The 19491-nt window shown below is 36.7% G+C and overlaps 2 protein-coding genes across 2 annotated transcripts; one reads left to right on the plus strand and one right to left on the minus strand.

Moving 5' to 3' along the window:
• Nucleotides 1-1101: 1101 nt before the first annotated feature.
• On the minus strand, nucleotides 1102-9483 carry LOC126582242 (endoglucanase 11-like). Its single transcript, XM_050246303.1, has 5 exons — nucleotides 9154-9483; nucleotides 8860-9072; nucleotides 8545-8745; nucleotides 8093-8347; nucleotides 1102-1911 (listed from the first exon to the last, which is right to left on the minus strand). The coding sequence occupies exons 1-5, from the start codon at nucleotides 9364-9366 to the stop codon at nucleotides 1252-1254; spliced, it is 1542 nt and encodes a 513-aa protein (XP_050102260.1). The 5' UTR covers nucleotides 9367-9483; the 3' UTR covers nucleotides 1102-1251.
• A 3422-nt stretch (nucleotides 9484-12905) lies between these two features.
• LOC126633750 (uncharacterized) lies at nucleotides 12906-18445 on the plus strand. Its single transcript, XM_050304320.1, has 9 exons — nucleotides 12906-14820; nucleotides 15120-15376; nucleotides 15898-16013; nucleotides 16183-16242; nucleotides 16839-16977; nucleotides 17463-17529; nucleotides 17761-17832; nucleotides 17920-17985; nucleotides 18202-18445. The coding sequence occupies exons 1-9, from the start codon at nucleotides 14572-14574 to the stop codon at nucleotides 18334-18336; spliced, it is 1161 nt and encodes a 386-aa protein (XP_050160277.1). The 5' UTR covers nucleotides 12906-14571; the 3' UTR covers nucleotides 18337-18445.
• Nucleotides 18446-19491: the final 1046 nt, after the last annotated feature.

Below are 19491 nucleotides of genomic sequence, written 5' to 3' on the forward strand. Positions count from 1 at the left end.
TACCTACAAAATAGAGGAATGTAATTTGATTGATTACTCTTCATCCCAGATTTTCGTTGTATGTTATACACATTCACTAATTTACCCAGTATTGCTTCCCATTTATCTTTTTTTTTACCATTATCCATTTTTCACCCGTCTACATGTTTTTTAACAACTTGAAAATTAAAAAAAAAAATTGTCATAATTTTCTTTTCTTTTTTGACAATTAAACACCGTTATGGGTACATTCATCATACATTTCCATATTTTAATTTTTTAAGTCTTTATATCATTCCAATAATTGAAATAATAGTTTACGAACAATATTTTTAACTGTTACCAATGAAGGTAAATATAATATTTGCTAAGTATTATTGGGTTACAAAAATTGTTTAGAAGACATTTCTGTCACAACATTTCTGTCAATTTTACGATTACCCGCAAGGAATTTAAATTAATTTGGCGAATTCCTTGATGATGAGAATCATCATTCCTGTAGCAGTGTTATTGACAGAAGGATCGATGAATTCCTTGCTAATTTATTGGGTGCTAAGTATTATTGGATCGAGAACATGGTTTGTGTTAGTTTTACATATATAAAATAAATGGGTAAACGGTTACCCGTTTATAACCGCGGTTAATACCCATAACCGTCCATTTAAATTTCACGGGTAAACGGTTATACCTATAACCGTTTATTTATCTAAATGGTTACTCATAACCGTAACTGTTTAATTTAAATGAACGGGTAACCGCGGTTACCCATAACCAATGGTATTTGGCCATCCCTATTGCTGCATGTTGAGCAGTAACTTTATCCTTTTGACAGTCTTACTTGAATGCATGCATGCGCAGTAACTTTATCCTACTCTGCCGATGATTTTAATTACCATGTGACTTTTTTTTTTTTTTTTTTTTTTTTTTTTGAAAGCAATTACCATGTGACTTTTACAGTCAAATTGATGCTGTCTTTGTCCATTCAAGTGGTGACAACACTATTAGAAAATAAGTTGAATTTGACTGTCAAAAGGAAGTTGGCATGTTTTGAGAGATTAGAGGGGCTCAAAACCATACAAGACTCGAGGAGCGCAATCAGGAGGAGGTCACGAGTTTGGTGAGTGTTACCAAAATTTTCCCTTTATACTTATAAACACGGATAGTACAACGACGAAGGGCACAAAATGGGCCAGAACGCCACCATTACAATGCCAAAAAAGGGCTTACGAGTTATAACCCCAGCACTCTTTTTCCCAGTACAATATCATATACCTAATATGAAGCAACGAAATCCAAATTTTGCCCCTGATCCATATTCTCTTGGTCTGAAAACTTTGCAAAAACCCCCACCAATGGTGCTGTATTATAAGTGCAAGCCTCAGTCTGCATATAATTATCCCTCCTGTCCACAAAATTATCTTTGCAATCAGGCCCTCCAACCAAAGCCCCGACCAAAACATTAGGGTTTGGCTCCTCCCTGGCGTACCAACTGTCATACCCCTGGGTGCACCCAATGAACCCTTTGTTCTCCCTATACGACTCCATGGATGCTCCTCTATGGTGCACCCTCTGAGGGTATTTTGGTCCATATCCCACCAAGTAGCTCATGTTCAAAGGGTTGGAGCCCAAAATATAATCTATCTGTGATTTTGCAAAGCTGAGGACTTCTTCATGGCCCGCCGTTCCACCATGGCAATTGAGATTTCCGTTCGAGGTTTTGAGGAAGTCTGAGTAGACTGTTAGGAGGAATGACGCTGCTGAAACGTACTGCATGTTATTCCATTGCCTTATGTACAGAAGGCCTGCCGGTGTGAGTTCCACATTTTTGGCCGCAGTATTTTTGTTTAGGCATGAGCACATATAGTAGTCTGCTTTTGATTTATATAGCTCTAGTATGTGACAGTGTTTCTTGTGTTTTTCTTCTAAAAGCAACTGCAGAAGAACAAGAAAAAGGAGTATATAAGATAGAATGTACTCTTCTATGAAGGGTTTAAAGGGTTGTAAATGTGATGATAACACAACTCGAACACAAAATCGCGGATGCATAGGCAAAGTTTTAACCACATAATCTGTTTTTATTTTTAAGCATTCTAGAAGTGAGAAAAATCTTATATTCGAAAACAAAACTGCAAATGCAAAAGTGAGTGCTTTTAACCCCTTAACCCGTTTGTACTCATTGACAGAACAAATTCTCTTTTACTCTTTTATGGAGAGTTTAACTTTCTTAAATTTTGAGATTAAGGGTAGTAAAAATGACAATATCAAAAGTCGAGTCAAATACACATAATCTTAGATGTAAAAATGAATGTTATTTAACATTTAATTCATCATTTTCTATTAATATGTAAGTATGAAAATTTAACTTGAACAGAACACCGCAATTGAAGATGTGAATGCTTTTAACCACTTAATCATGGAAACCTTCCCTTAGCGAAATTTACTTATAATGTATCACTAAATGTGTACAATTATATATTTATCTATTTTATTATATGATTATTTATCTGTATATATAACTAATAAAACGATCAATTAATTTGGAAAATGATCATCGCCGGATCATTTTCCTAGGGATCCTAGGGATCACATGAGTGTGACCATTCATCAGATATCGTGCGATCAGAAATCATTTCAAAATTTTAAATTTTAAATTAAATATAAATAGTATCTAACGAAAACTGACTGCACGATATACAATGAACGGTCACGATCGTTGTCACATCCCGGCCCGGGGCGGACCACTTCCCAAACCAATTATTTATCTGTATATATAACTAATAAAACGATCAATTAATTTGGAAAATGATCATCGCCGGATCATTTTCCTAGGGATCATAGGGATCACATGAGTGTGACCATTCATCAGATATCGTGCGGTCAGAAATCATTTCAAAATTTAAAATTTAAAATTAAATATAAATAGTATCTAACGAAAACTGACTGCACGATATACAATGAACAGTCACGATCGTTGTCACATCCCGGCCCGAGGCGGACCACTTCCCAAACCCGCTCCACCACCGTAGCACGATATTGTCCGCTTTGGGCCCTGACCACGCCCTCACGGTTTTGTTTTTGGGAACTCATGAGCAACTTCCCAGTGGGTCACCCATCATGGGAGTGCTCTGGCTTCCTTCTCGCTTAACTTCGGAGTTCCTACGGAATCCGAAGCCAATGAGCTCCCAAAAGGCCTCGTGCTAGGTAGGAATGAGAATATACATTTAAGGATCACTCCCCTGGGCGATGTGGGATGTCACAATCGTCGAATCCCTAGGATCCTAGGAAAAGGATCCGGCGAGGATCCTTTTCCAATTAATTTGAGTCGTATGCATCATATGAGGAGGACACCTATGGCACCTAGTCTCTCTTCAACACGTGTGGGTGGGTCTCGTGATAAACCAAGCTTAGGAAGGTTGTGCTTGTGCTTCATCAAACAAAGGAAGAGACTAAGGGCATGTTTACCAAAGGGGAATGGAATGGTGGAATCGGAATTGCACATATCTCTAACCATTCCAGCATTTACCAAATCATCAGGAATCAAAATAATTGTGGGACCCACATAAAATCAGGAATTCCAACTCTTGAATTGGTCGGAGTTCGATTCTTGAGTGGAATGAGGTATTTGAATTCCTGGAAATGGTGTCTATTAGGAATCCAAATTTTATACCAGTAAAACCATAAAACTTCAAAAGTGAGAACTTTGTTAGTGTTTGTAGCCCTTACGATCGTGATAGCTGGCCATAGGTGATGCCTTCAAGCCCTTGCTTGACAAGGCTTGCGTTCCCGGATCAAGTGTGGGTCGACAGCAGAGAAAGATGGGGACGAGAGAGATGCCTGGAGAATTTTACAAAGAGGTGGGTCAGTAGAGAAAGATGGGGAAGATAGGGGAAGAGAGAGAGATGCCCGGGAAATTTAGAAATGGATGGGTCTGCACAATAGATGGGGGAGAGAGAGGACATGAAGTGATATTTTTTTTTTCTTGAGGTTTATTTTATGTTGTTAACTAGTAAAGACCAATAAAAGAATAAAAGTTACTAGAAAATAAAAAAAATAGTTATTCTCTCTACCGAAAAATAAAAGAATATTAGTTTTACTAAAAATAATTAGATATAAAATAAATTAGTTACAATAGGGGTATTTTAGTAATCACATTAATTTTCATTCCGAATCATTTGAATTAATAAACAGTTTATATAAATCAATATCATTCATACTCCGATTCCAACCAATTTTAATATACATCTTTAACATGAATTTGATTCTGATTCCACCTTATTTTAATTCTTCATCAATTCAATTTATCTTCAATTTAATACATATCAATTTGATTATGGATTAGTAAACATTAACTAAATAAAAGAACTGCATCCACTCCATGGATTAAAATATCGATAATATCGGCGATATTTCGCCGATATTATCGTTTTGGTAAGGGTCCGATATTTTTACACCTATCCACTTGATTATCGTCAATATATCGAGATAATATCGATAATATCGCGATAATATCGATATTACCGATATTATCTCGATATATTAGGCTGGGAGCCGGAGACTCCTCGGAGGCGCCACCCTGAGCGCAGATCCGAAGGCCAGAGCGGTGACGGCGGTGGCGACGAGGGTGGATACGAACGAGGGGGAGATGGATGCGGCGGGGGAGGTTGGGAAGGGAGCCGGAGACTCCTCGGAGGCGCCACCCTGAGCGCAGATCCGAAGGCCAGAGCAGTGACGGCGGTGGCGACGAGGGTGGATACGAACGAGGGGGAGATGGATGCGGCGGGGGAGGTTGGGATGGGAGCCGGAGACTCCTGGGAGGCGCCGATGGCGGAGAGGACGAAGATGAGGGAAGAGAGAGAGAGAGAGAGAGAGTAAATTCAATTTTGGGTTTCTGAAAGTGAAGGGCGAAGAAGAACGAAGATGAGGGAAAAGAGAGAGAGAGAGAGAGAGAGAGAGAGAGAGAGTAAATTCAATTTTGGGTTTCTGAAAGGTCAAAAGTTAGTGATGGGGGGGGGTAAGGTGGACAGCTATTTACATCAGATGGGTTATTATAAAAACCACCCACTTGCATGGGCGTGGGATTTTTATATTTTAAAAGTTTGGGAGGTGTATTATATTATTATATGTATATAAATGTTATATAAATTATAAATTATTAGATTTTTTTTTCTTAGGCAAACATATTAGATATATACATAAAACATTCACATATGTATGTTCTTTTATAAGAAATAACATATTATTCAATAATTATTTACATCTGATATAGTAAATTTAATTAATTCATATAATATATAAGAAATTTACCTAAATCTGCCTAGACCGCCTAGGCGCCCGCCTAGATCCCACCTAGCCACCTAGGCGCTAGGCGCCAGCCCACCGCCCGACTAGTGCTTAGCGTTTTTTAGAACCTTGGTATTTATAGCTGGGGTTTTTTGTGGGTAGTGGCGGGCAGGTCGGGCAGCTGCCCGTTAGAAACAGGCTGGCCAATTGTTATTGGTTCGGCTCAACAGCTCACATTGCTTAATCGCTTGCTTAAATGAGTGTAAAATATTGTACTAATTCATTATATATAAATGATTATGGTGTGTTTAAACTTCTTTCATTAATTACTACATATTTTCTACACTCACAATGTTTGCCAGCTCGCTATATAATCAACTTAAATAAGTTAAATCCATCATGCAATGCATTTCCTTCCAATTTTTTGTGATAAATTAATAGATAATTGACTAAATAAACATCCTGCAAAGTTTCAATAAAAATTTCCAAGTTTTTCTTACAATTTCCGTGGTTTCCATGTAATTTTTATCGATATCGATATTATCCCGATATTTCCATCGATATTTCCGTGTTTTCGAACTACCGATATTTCCGATATTACCGATATTTTCTTCCTTGATCCACTCAATTTTAGAAGTGGGCCATCCCCATGCAAACATCAGGCCCCACTTTAAGATTCAATACAAAACTGATTAGATCAGCGATCTTTAGTTTACTGCACTCCATGATGACATCTACTGATCTAAATGCAGCACCTTATCATCTCCCATCTTTTACTTTACGAGGGCACAAACTCTACTCGGGCATCGGGCTGATGGGATTAGGGGTGGATTTTTTTGCCAAATTGCCGTGCCAACCGAATTACCAACCGTGCCATACCGATTTTGTGCCAAATTTTTTGTGCCAATCGGTAATGGTACGGTATTGTACCGTACCGAAATTTCTTGGTACGGTATTGGTAATGGATATCATTACCACGGTATTACCTTACCGTACCGAACATATAATATAATATATAAATTATAAATGATATAATATATAATTATATAACACATATTTATAATATTCTAATAATTTGATATGATGAAAGAGGCTCAACCTCGGTTCAAGATTCCAAATAGGAAGAAGATTGCGGCCAATGTGTGGGATTTATATGTGTTGGAGAAGTCTAAGTTATTTGAAGCAATGCATAATCAAAAGGTAAGTATCACAACCGATACTTGGACATCGGTACAAAACATTAACTACATGGTAGTTACCGCTCACTTCATGGATAGTGAATGAAAGTTGCACAAACGGATCATAAACTTCATAAAGATCACGGGTCATAAGGGAGAAGACATTGGGAAAGTTCTAGAAGTGTGTTTGAACCAATGGAGGATAGAGAAGATCTTTAGCATGGGGGAAACTTCTATTTGTTTTGGTTCGTAACTTCTATTTGGATTGTAAGCTTAATTTTCATCATGAATTTTGATGCATAATTTGAATTATTGTGTGTGTGAATTGTAAATGATGAATAATAGATGAATTTAGGCTACAATGTATGAGATAAAGGTACAATAAAAAAGTTTTGCCCTTGAATTGGGTTAAAAAAGCAAAAACAAATTTTGTTCCAAAACAAAGTGGCAATTACCATTGCCATACAATGCCAACCGAACATTTGGCAATACCGAACTTCGGTATACCGAAAGTTTGGTATGGTAATGGTAATAGATTTTACTAAACCGAAAGTTTGGTACGGTAATTGGTACGGTAATTGGTACAAGGGTTTTGGTACGGTAACCGTACCGAACCCACCCCTAGATGGGATACATTTTTCAATGAGATTGGAACATATAATGATACATTACGTGTTATTATACAAATAGTAAGATATGTGTTTTAAAAAGTTAATAACTTAAAAAATAAAAAATTTCATCATTTATATAAAAACACGTAATATATTACTGATTACAATGTACAATTTCTCGTGGAGATGATCTTTGTACTTTCTTTCAACCACTCAGGGTGCGAAAAGTGGCGCAACTTTCCTCACCACTATCATGCAAAGCATCATTTTGCACATGGTTTTGTGCAGGGACAAGAATTGTCTGCCTTTCCATTTTCGTTGCCCTCTCGTGCCCTTCTATTTGTATGGTCACGGTTAAGCCACGTCAACATTTTATATTACTATTCATTTTTATCTTATTATCTCTATAAAAAAATATATATAAAATGTTGATGTGGCTTAACCATGATCATACAAAACAGAAGGACACCAGAAGTTAGAGGGCGGACAATCATTGTCCTTTGTGCAGAAGGTAATTTTTTTCCCTTTTATTTTGGTGCTTAATTGAAAACCCTAGTGGTGTGCCTTAATTCGGGCTCACTCCATGTAATAACGAACTTTATAAGGTAAAAGCATGATGTAAAAGTTTCTTTTATCATTTCATGTTCGAATGCCAAAAAGAATTGAGAGTATAATTTTTGGCACCAATGAACTAGCTAGACCACAATCAAAAAGAAAAATCAAGGAAAAAAAAAATTAAGTTATATAAAGTTTAACTTGAGTAATTATGTATAACCTAAATTAATCACATTATTCACCATTTCTTTCATGAAAAAAAAAAACGTAAATTCAACATATGAGTTCTCAAGAAAAAGATACAAGGCCCATCTTTAGTAGCAGACTTCGTATCAACACTCGTAAGGAGCCAAATTAATGTGTTAGATGTATTTAGACGTTTTCTATTTCTTTAAATACGACTACGTTGTAATTTATGTAACACAATCAGTAAGTATAATATGTTGCTTTTTGAGTTTGAGATAAGAAGTGAAAAGTTGAGAAAGTTACCTTGGAAGCAAGGAGTTGAAGGCCAGCGAACTTAACATCCCAACTGAACTCTGTCATTGCCCAACCAATGCCACCAAAGCTATTAGCCTTGTTAATTACATACTGCAAATATTCCTCATTGTCGGTGGCTTTGTACAGCCACAAAGCTGCCCACAGCAACTCGTCCTTAAACCCACTCACCGACGCATAGTAGCTCTTCACCACTTCCAAGCTCCCATCATACTTCTCCCTATAATTGTCCCCAAACTCAAACAACTACACATATATCCACCCAACAAAAAACAATTTCAATTTTAACTTAATTACAAAATCTTACATGCACTTGCAATGCTGCTTAATAAAGTCAACCACATAGTGTCATGTGCGTAACTTTCTCACATAACATTATGCTATTAACTTAGAGTATTGTCATGGTAACAACCAGATTTTGTCAAGATTAAGTTAAATTGTACCTGTTGGGCGTGGTGTAGGAGGAGGTGGGAATAATGTGGATTACTTTCCTTGAACACCAAGGCCGCGGCCGCCATTGCAGCGGCGCTCTCTCCGGCAAGGTCCGACCCGGGATTTTTCTCGTCTATTTTGTAAGCTCGCCTTGATGTCGTCATGTCCTCCGACCGTTGCCAGCAGTAATGATCAGTGTCCCCATCACCAACCTAGGAGCACCACATTGAACTGTATATTAAATGTGCTCAAACAGTTTTGTGCTAATTAACTAATTGATTTAATCACTATGTGTGTAACTGCTAATTGATTTAATCACTATGTACCTCTGCCCATAACACATTGGGACTCGTGTGAGCTTTGATGAAATAATCAGTCCCCCATTTGATCGCCTCCATTGCATGTTCCAATTCTCCGGCGGCCGCAATCTGCTGCCGGTATTCTATAACACTCCAGGACAGCATCGTCACTGTAAATGCCATCGGCAATCCGAACTTGACGTGATCGCCGGCATCATAATATCCTCCTACCAAGTCCACCTACATCAAAAGATGTATACACTTAAAATTTTCTATTAGTAGACTTAATTATGAAATTAAATTTTTGGGACATTAACGAACCCCTTGCTCTAGGCCATCGGTGAGGCCGGAATGGCCGCGCCAGGTGACTCTCTGGTTGTACGGCAGGCGGCCGGAGCGTTGTGATTCGAAGTATAGGAGACTCTTTGTGAGGGCATCACTGTAATTGAAAGCTCCGGCGGTGGTGAAAATGTTGAGGGTGAGTAGAAGAAGAAGAAGATTATGCCATTGTGTCTTCTTCTTCTTCTCCTCCATTGTTCAGTCTTTCTTCCCTCCCTACGGAAGTTTTTTTTCTCTTTCTCCAAGAAGCGAAGGGAAGAATGGGAAAAGTAAGCCAGCTCGCTTTCTCAGTTTGAAAACATAGTTTGTCAGTACTCTCTCTCTAGTACTAAATTGGTGTTTAGGCTTTGATAGGTCATAGGTGTCTTTGTGCATGTGATTTTCACATGAGAGTGATTTTTGCAAAGGCTTTACTCTCTTTTTTGTCTCGGACCCGGTTTCTCTGCCATCTAAGTTCTCATACACTTCCATCCTCTCCTATTTTGTACGGTTACGGTTAAGTTATGTCAATATTTTATATTGATTTTTTTATAGAGATAATAAGATAAAAAACAATAGTGATATAAAATATTGACGTGATTTAACCGTGATTGCACAAATAGGAGAGGATGAGAATGTATGAGAACTAGGAAGGCAGGAACCAGATCGTTTTGTCCCATATGGTGAAATTTTTCGACACGTCTTTATTAGGACGGTTTTCATGCTAGGTGTAATCACTATAAGTTTAAAATTCAAATGAGACTAAAATATAGGAAATCCTAAGCTATTGTGAGAGGCATCATATATGGATGACATGTTCAAACATCTTACTTAAGATTTCTTATAGAGAAACAACAATATTTTTCCAACCCTAGCTAGCAACATAAGATAAAATGTAATATTCTTACGACACTTGTATGCAACACAAAGTTCTCTGAAGATCCTACATGAAAGATACTCATATTTTTAGACTGTGAATCTACGCTACATAATAGGGTAGTTAATTTTGTATGGCAACGAGAAAAAGAACGATCATATAGTCATAGATTATGGGTAGGGTTTGCGTGGTTTTGGAAGATGGGTAATACACCAATAATTTGGACCTCTTTGTCTCTTGGAGATAGAAGTGCCAAGTTGTCACCATGTCTTGTAAATTACTATTTCAGCATCGTTCTATCTAAATTCGAAAAACAACAAAGGTCATGGAAAGAGAGAGATAAAAACAAATGACCGAACAATGTCATCCTAACAAGAAAGTTTCTCTCAATTACAAGAGGCAGTTATAGTCAATCGAACAATGACTTGTATACTTAACAATTTAAATTAACAGTCTAATAACACATTAAAAACAAATTGAATTAATTAAGGGACACGAACTATAGAGAAACTACATTCAAACAATAAGAAAACAAAGGCCACAAACCATTGATTTTGTTCTTGATTACAACAATCAATCAAGAATGATGGTGGTGGTGGCCTTGCACAGAAATCCCACATCATATCATAATCATGGCGTTAGTAAAAAGCTTAACAAATGATAACAAAATTAAGAAAGTGATTACACGAAAATCTCATCAAAATGACAAATAAGTGGTCATCTATTATATATAAAGAGAATAGAAAAAGTGAATAGTGATTTAGTGTCACCACCATGCTTCAACAAAAAAATTTGAACAAAAATGCCCCCAAACAAAAAACTTCAAAGGCATTCCAAAATAATACATCAAATAAGGTAGGGGTATTTTCATCATTTTAACGGTATTTCTTTAATAATTTATTTTTTGGTGTTTTTTTTTAAATTAGTACCTCACAATAAGCTAACAATAATGTGATTCAATTTCTTTATTTTTAAACACGTTCCAAACATCTCAAGAGGCATGTAATACCGGTTATAAAAAAAGTTTTTCGCACACGGATAACAATGTGATTAAATAAGTTATCAAATGATTGTTTTTTTTAACAAACGATATTATCTACACTAGGGAAGAGATAGTGGGCTTAGCCTAAGAATGAGCTAGTAATAATGTGATTCAATCAGTTACTTATTAAATATCATTTTCTCTACTTTTAAACACGTTTAAAATATCATAACAGACGTGTAATGCCGGTTATAAAAAAGGTATTTCGCACACGGATAATAATGTGATTAAATTAATTATCAAATGATTTTTTTTAAAATAAAGAATATTATCTATACTAAGGGAGAGGGGGTGAGCTTAGCCTCACAATAGGCTAGCAATAATATGATTTAATCAATTATTTATTAAATATTATTTTCTCTATTTTTAATGTAAATTCTATATAAACCGATTTTATTATGTAAATTCAACTGCTTTAATTGGTTTATGAGGGATTTCTTCTAACATGATCTAAAATTATTTATTTACTTCAAATATTTGACTTTTTTTGTTTGTCAATTTATGCATATAAATACATTTAAAGTATATAAGTTGCAAGTAGCATGTCGTGATTTAAAATATATCTTTTACACGCGCGTTAGCCCGTGCATGAAGGCTAGTGTTCCTAAAAAGAAGAGGAATTCGGGAAATCTGGTAGTGCTGCAGCTAATGCCTAATTTGCCTACAGTGACGATACCCCGTTTTGACTGCTTAAATCTGTTGTCGGTGCCACCAACATCCACTTGAGTTGACCACACAAGCCTGCCGAGGTTAGGCTCCTCTGCTTGCGGTGTGACCGGCGAAAAAGCAAAACCGGCGGAGCCGGTCAAATGGAAGCACCGACTGGCTGTGGACCTGGGCATGTTCCCTCGCTGTCGGCGAGGGGAATTTACGTAAACAGTGATCAAAATTTGATTTCGACCTCGGCACATGAAAAACGAAGCTTCCCACCAAAAGCATTGAAATGGAAAGTCAAGAATTTTTTCACTCGTTTTTGTTTTTCATGGGTAAAAATACATTTTCTCGTTTCCCACATGATCATGACTGAATGAAATAATTTCATAAGTAATTTTTAACTTAATAGAGTTGTCATTCATTTATCCGTCAAAATGCTTTTAATATAGTGAATAGTCTTATCTAAACTAATTATCTCTATCAAACGAGACCTTAATGTTATTACAATATCAAGTATAGTAAAGCCTTGAGCATCAATATGTTGACTTCCACTGCTTAATTAATCTTGACATGAGATGGTAATGAATTTCTTACACTCTTGGTCTTGGGTTATGCTCCGTACAACCAAACACTTTAAATGCCCTATTCAGTTATAATGCCACGTTACCAGACTCAGTTATGGTGCATTTTTGTTCATCATCCTCAAATTGTGGTATTGTTCACCACCTTACTTATTACTATTAGATGAATTTAAATTTTGAAATTTGTGTCTATCTGCTACACATATCTTAAAATTTAAATTCATCAAACTATTGCAGATAGAGTGGTGAATATCAGATCATTTGAGAATCACGAGGAAACATATTCGCTCCTTGGTTTAACCCTAACACGTAACGTAATTCAATCAATTGATATGATATCTAGCTGCCGTTGGGTTAGTGCAATTTTGGTCCATAGATCACATCGGTCCAAGTAAGGACTCCGACCCAACTAGGGCTTGGGACCCAATTAAAAGGCTACACAAAAGTGACAAAACACTTGAATTGCGACGGCGGGTCCCCAGTTATCCTATTCCCTTGTGGGTCCCGCCCCGGACTTTGTCATACTGAAAATCACGTGCAGAACACGTGTCACTAAGAATCTCCTTTCTTCTCAAATCATGTTGATGATCGCGCTGCTCCAGAAACGAACTCCCTCCGAGTCTACTGTGATCCGATGTGGGTGGCTACCACCGTACATCACCCGCCCTTCCTTCCGGTTCATCTTCACCGCCGGTCCGAACCCGAAACTCGTGTATCATAATTTTCCGAAACCGAAATCGTTCCGTTTCGGACGCTTCGGTGTCCGGCTCCGCCGTAACAAGTATAAAGTTTCGGCGGCGAAGAAGCAGCTCACCGAGTTGGTGAATCAGAAACCAGGTCAAAGTATCTCACCTTATACTATTTATTTTACGATAATCAGAACGTTGTGATCATCTCACTGGCACTTTGTGCTTTGTCGTACTTGATTTAATGCTTGTAGAGACAATTAGAATATTACCATGCATAAAGTGCTTGAGAATTTGAGAGCGGGATGTCTCCTATGCATCTCAGGTGAATACTCGTTACGCTTCTAATTATTCAGTCGGAAATTTTGGTTTGGTGTTGATTGGAGGTCAAGTTTTCATGGTTTCCACATTGACGTTTTGAAATGAATGTGGGTATACCGCTTGCACAGACAACCAGCAACCCTAAGAAAGTGAAGGGCATAATTAGCAGAAAGTTGGACATGAATTGGGGTAAAAGTCATTGTCTTGATTCTTAAACATGGTCTTCAAACTAAGAAGGCATCACATCTCGTGAGTTATAATGTTGACTTGATGTAGGAAAATATCCTAAGTTCAAATTTTTATTCATTTGTTGATTGAAGAACGAAGGTACCGAAATGAGTTTGATTTGATAAACCACCTCTTTAAATTTGTTCACGATCGAGTTAATATGCATATATGAGTTAGGTTTGTTATTAGGTCAGTATATTTATCTCTTTAAACTCAAGTTCGAGTTTCTAATTTGAAGTAATTGTTGTAGAATATAGTCCTTATAAAAGAAGAGGCGGATCCGCAGCACCACTTTTTCTACACAAGTTTTTACTTGGACTCACTTTGTAATGTATTTTAACAATCCGACCTATCTATCTTTTAGGTCTTTTCTCAAATATCATATCTACCAAAAATCACTTAAATTTGAAACCGTATTGGATTAAAGGTTTAGAGTTTATTTGTTGAACCGTATTTATTCATTTTTTTTTCATTACAAATAATTGTTTTAGTGGTGTTGGATTTGTCTTTTTTTTTTTTTTTTTTGGCTAGGACGATGTTTTAAAAGACAGACTATTTAGATCGTTGAAATACTTTACGTGTAGGGTCCCACAAAAACTTGTGTTAAAAAAGTGGTACCACGAATTCGTCGCATAAAACAATATTAAATTTAAGATTAGCGTTTCTAAAGTCTAAACACGATATTAACTTAAAAAAGAACCTTTCTAAAATGGATGCTCTAATATTAATTAAAGGAAAAAAGAAGCTGATGGCGGGCGAGAACTTCAAATTGCCCGGGAAAATTCCAGCTGTCGATCACGTCCAAGTCAGCGTGAGAGTTCAGCTCCCCCACTGGGCCCCACCCCTGTCGTGCCACGTGTACGTTGCCACCAACTGGACCGTTTACTCGTCGCTTTCCAACGAACGAACGCACACTGCATGAGACTTTAGCATTCGGCAGTTCTTCTTCTCCGTCCAGGAGAGAGTGAATTTGCGTCGGCATTGAAGGCGCCAAAATTTTCTAGGGTTTTTGGAGATTTCGGATGCGCGCGAATGTCGTCGGCGGCGGAGACCAGCGACGGAGAGCACGAGGTGGAGCTGATCGTGCACGACCCATCTGCATCGGGGGATGACGGTGGCGAGGCCGTCGCAGACGAGATAGCCCCGCTCTTGACGCAGCCGGAGAAGCCCAAAATCAACATTTTCACCCTCTCTTATCCTCGAGGAACATCTGAGGTACTAACACTATTCCCTCACTTCAATTTGATCCAAAATTTCAATTTTTTTCCTCGAATATTTTTGGTTAGAGGAATTTTAAATGTATGAAGATGATAACATTTCTAGGGTTTTAATATTTTGCCCGGTTTGTTGGTTGTGAAAATTGGGGGAAGTGAAACTATGATCGACTTGTTTTTTATTTTTATTTTTTGAAATTTTGTTCAGTTTTCTAGTACTCCAAATCCAAAAGTAGTTAAACTTTAGTTCAGGAACCAAAGCAGCGAAATTATGAAAATGCTGTTGATGGTGGTTATGTAGTTTAATGCCTCAGTGGATGGGAGCGATTCATCGGTTTTGGTTCCGTCTTAATAGCCTAGTGATTGTGTTGTCATTTTGGAGGGAAATGTAGAAGGGAAAGTAAAGTATATGAATTCTGCAATGGTGGTTTTTGTTTTATTATGGCAGTTCAGTCCATTCCTTTGCTTGAGGCAGCATTTACAAGGTGTACGCTTATCTTGGTATTGTCATTTGTGTGGTTGAGAAAGTGCGAACAGCCAGTATCTGGATTGGCAACTGTAAAAAATCTTTTGATTTCCAGAGCCCTTACGGGGTATATCTCATTGATGTGTTTCATTTATTGGTAAGTAACCGTGTATGATTTTTCTTGTTTCTTTGTTAGGAGTATTTACTCATTCTCTGGTGTCAATGTGTTCATGGCATGATAACTGCCTCGTGGACATAAACAATTTCCATACTGTATTCTGCCTGTATGCAAATGATATGTTCCTTTTACCCAAATGAGGCTATAATTAGAAATAAATATATGATTAATATTTATCATATAAGAGCATAGAGTTAGAAATAAATATACGATCTCTTATAAGAGCATAGAGTTAGGATAGTGTAGGAGTCTAGGACCCAACCAGATCAAATAGTAATTCAGCTGTTGGCTCCGATGGAAAAGCTGTTGTTTTAGAGCATCCAAGTATTTGGCTAACGTATGTCTTTAAGTTTGTTTATCTGTCGAGTGTTCTTCATGTGCTCTGCAGTATGTTTGAAATGCTTTTCAGGCAGCTTGTGGGCTCTGCCCTTATAAACTTGATTCTGTAATGGGTAAGCACCACAGAAATAACCAGAAGTTGGCTCATTTTTTTATTTCAGCATTCAAAGGTTACCTTTGTCTCAGGCTATTGTATTGAGCTTCACAACTCCAATTATGGCTTCAGTTGTGGCAAGAATCATTCTACATGAGAAGTATAAGATTGCAGATGTTGGAGGTATGTAGTATTAGTATATAATGATTATAATCATTGCTTCTCACTCTAGTTTGAACATAATGTTGCATATCTGTCTCTTTTTGAAGGTTTTAGCTTCTGGAAAAATTTCTTAGGCGACCTTTTGATAGTCAGGGAGTGAAGTCTTTGTTGATTGTCATTCATTTTCCAGGTCTTGCGTGCAGTTTCTTTGGTGTGCTCTTCATTTACCGACAAATGCTTACCACACAGGGTACAGAAGTTAGTTAACATAATCTTTATTACGTACTGGATGTGGATGATTTTGATGTGTAGTAAGAGTTTAAACAAACTCTTCTGGTCTCTGTCTAAAAGTGAACAAAAATTTGAGCGTCACATGGATGTGTTGTGTATATGGTGTTGCACGGCTTATCATTTCTTTTCACTTTAGTGAAAGAAAACTACTCGGAGATAGCAGTCCCCCAAGGGCACGTATACTGTCTTACAAAGGAGGAAGAAAGAGTATATGAGTTTTGTGTCTCACTCCTCTATTGTTGACAAAAGAAGTTTAAGCTTATATGTGTGATCGAGAGATTTTAATGCATGTCTTTAGATCATATGTCGGTAAATTGTGTAGTAACCATGAGAAAATTAATGTCTGTAAAAGAAATGATCATTTAAAAGGCCTAGTATAACAACTATGTTGTCTACTTACATTTATTCTGTTATGGCCCCTGCTTACAGCATAATGTTACAAAATCTAATCCTAAAATGGGGCCTTCTGCATGCAATAATGTACATTTTGCGTGTTTCCTATTGCTCTTCCAAGAATTGTGGAATACTAACTTTTGAATTATGCATGAGGATTAGATAAAAATGGAGGAAAGAATACAAGTGTCAGGGGAAGCAGCTATATCTTTGCAGTCTTGGCCGGTTTACTCTCATCCATAACTGGTGGAATCAGCTACTGCCTTACAAAGGCTGGATCAAAGGCATCTGATCAGCCACTGTAAGATTACTGATTGCTTATTTGTAACTTTAACCTGCATAAAAATGGATATAAATTATTCTCTCCGCTTTCAATTATCCTTGACTCGATTAATTCTATAAACTTCAAGAAATTATGAAATGGATGATAATGTGCTCTTTCTCTTTTGTCTGCCAAACTTTTGACACTGGAAAATTGCCGTACTGTTAATTCATTTTCCAGTATCAGGTGCATTTTATACAAAGATGATAACCTTTATTTACGAAGTCTATAACTGTTTAGGTTCCATGATTATCCATGCTAGAAAAAAAATTAAAAAACATCTAAAAGTTATATGTTATTGTGTTGCTTCTCTTAAATGTACATAATACGTTTACCAAAAAAATATGTGCATAATACAGGGGTAAGCAAAACATATTTATTGCATCCAAGTGTTATCTTTGAAATTTTGGAAATAAGTTATATGTGGTAAAGTTACCTAAGTAAATTCTCTGTCCAATTTTCAGGTTGACCGTATTTTCATTTGGTTTACTGGCTAGTCCAGCTTCAGGAGTTTGTTTGTTTGCCGTTGAGGTAAGTTGACTTCATGGTTTCAATGCTGTGCGTTGTTCTATTATTATTTCAAGTTTACCATATTCCATGTTTAAAGTATCGCTGATTGCCTAGCAACTTAAAATCATCTACCTAATGCTTGGATTTCGTCGTCGCTGAGAGTCACATTTAGCTTCAGTGCTTTCAGGTTATTATTTTTACATGTCATACACTTTTTAGGTTGTGCTAAATATTTACCCATCCTTTTTTCAGGAGTCTGTTTTCCCAAATTTATATTCATTTTCAGTTATGCTTGTACTCGGTGTTCTGGCCTTTTTCGCAGAGGTGTGGTTCGGAACTATTTATAGACTTCTATTTCTCCCATAATGCTCCAGTAGTTACGGGCTTCTCAACCTATGTGCTCGATGTCAGGTGTTCTTAGCACGTGGACTGCAGCTTGAGAAAACTGGCAAAGTTGCAAATGTTATATACATGGAGGTACGTTTCCTGTTCAGATGCCATTACCGCGCCGCTTGATTTGATTATTAATCAGTCTGAATAGTAATGAGATGCAGTAAACAATTAGGAAATCTGCAAAGTGACATTGATGACTGTATTTAATCGGATAAACAAACAAGATCAACTGCTACGATTCATCCAAACATACAATTTTTTTAACCATAGAAAATGCGTTCATGTTTTTCTATGTTTCAGGCTGCACTGTCACAATTATGGGGCATTGGATCGTCGAGGATAGCTCTATCTTTGGGTCGAATTATCGGTTGTGTGCTTATTTTGATTTCTGTTAGTTGCACCATGTATATTGGACCCGATAAAGATACGGCATGAAAGGTACAAATTCTTCTGATGTACCTCCTCTTGTATGCACTGACACCTGATTATTTCTCCGCTTCAATAGTTCAATGCGTGATAGCAAAAGAAAAAGTTTTTTTTTTTTAATTTTTTTTTTTCGAATAAACGATATTATGTATACTAAGAATGAGGGGTGGATTTAGCCTCACAATGGGCTAAGCAATAATGTGGTTCAAATTCGTCTTTGCGAGAATCGAACTTAAAACCTCTCACTTACACTTATAAGTAAAGAAGAATATTATTAAACCGTAGTGCTATGTGGCAACAAAAGCAAAAGTTAGAGCCTTCATTTGCAACTGATTGACATGACTCGCTTTTCCATGGACCATTTGTGGTGATGGTTGGGATGAAGCTTAAAGTTAAAAGCTTTAAACCCCTACCAAACCGTTTTCGGTCATTGGGCTAAAATAAGTTTAGAGAAAAATAATTTTTGAGCCAGATTCCTCCAAAGAATTAAGCATATAGACCCACCAGTGGGCATGGGTTGAAGCCCCGCCAGACTAAGCATGACGGAGCCCATGCAGACGGCCATTTTGCCGCTACATGGCTCTTGGTTGATCAACAATCCAAATAATATGACCGTTGGATCCGTTAGCCAACGGTCATATTTCAAATTATTTTTGTTTTTATTTATTTTACTTATAATTCAATGGTTGTGATTACATGATATTAAATATGACGGCAAAAAAATCATTCAACGGCCCAAAATTTAACGTCTCAAACAATTAATTTTTTTTTATTTAATTCAAATTTCACCTAAAAAAACTCTATAAAACTTACATTGTGCTATTTTTCATTATTTATCGAAATTTGAATATTTTTATGTTAAATTTAGTCATAAAAATAAATGAGAATAGTTTACATAAATTTTATTTTTGAAAAGGTCACAAAAAAAAGGCTAAAATTATTTTTTTAATAATCTTTGGCAAACTTTTTAAGTGGTAACAAACTATTAAAAGAGAAAAACTGTTTCTAAATAAGATTTAAAGTTTTTTTACTTAAATTTTTAAGCTTTATCCAACGTGGTGATAAAGCTGCAAAACAAATAGAATCGGCTTTTAATCCGATAACATCACCTACATCCTATCCTACAACTGCCAGAAATTCTAAAAGGAGCTTTTTTCTGGCAGA

The sequence above is a fragment of the Malus sylvestris genome, chromosome 9 (assembly GCF_916048215.2).
Source record: "Malus sylvestris chromosome 9, drMalSylv7.2, whole genome shotgun sequence".
NCBI lineage: Eukaryota > Viridiplantae > Streptophyta > Magnoliopsida > Rosales > Rosaceae > Malus > Malus sylvestris.

What these genes read in the sequence shown, in the direction of transcription:
- LOC126582242 (XM_050246303.1), bottom strand. Translation starts at nt 9,366, where the DNA reads ATGGAGGAGAAGAAGAAGAAGACACAATGGCATAATCTTCTTCTTCTT. An exon ending in CCAATGTGTTATGGGCAGAG is followed by an intron (nt 8,746 to 8,859) that starts GTACATAGTGAT and finishes TGGTGCTCCTAG; the next exon opens with GTTGGTGATGGGGACACTGA. An exon ending in TCCTACACCACGCCCAACAG is followed by an intron (nt 8,348 to 8,544) that starts GTACAATTTAAC and finishes ATATATGTGTAG; the next exon opens with TTGTTTGAGTTTGGGGACAA.
- LOC126633750 (XM_050304320.1), top strand. Translation starts at nt 14,572, where the DNA reads ATGTCGTCGGCGGCGGAGACCAGCGACGGAGAGCACGAGGTGGAGCTG. An exon ending in TAAGATTGCAGATGTTGGAG is followed by an intron (nt 16,014 to 16,182) that starts GTATGTAGTATT and finishes TTCATTTTCCAG; the next exon opens with GTCTTGCGTGCAGTTTCTTT. An exon ending in TTTGTTTGTTTGCCGTTGAG is followed by an intron (nt 17,530 to 17,760) that starts GTAAGTTGACTT and finishes TCCTTTTTTCAG; the next exon opens with GAGTCTGTTTTCCCAAATTT.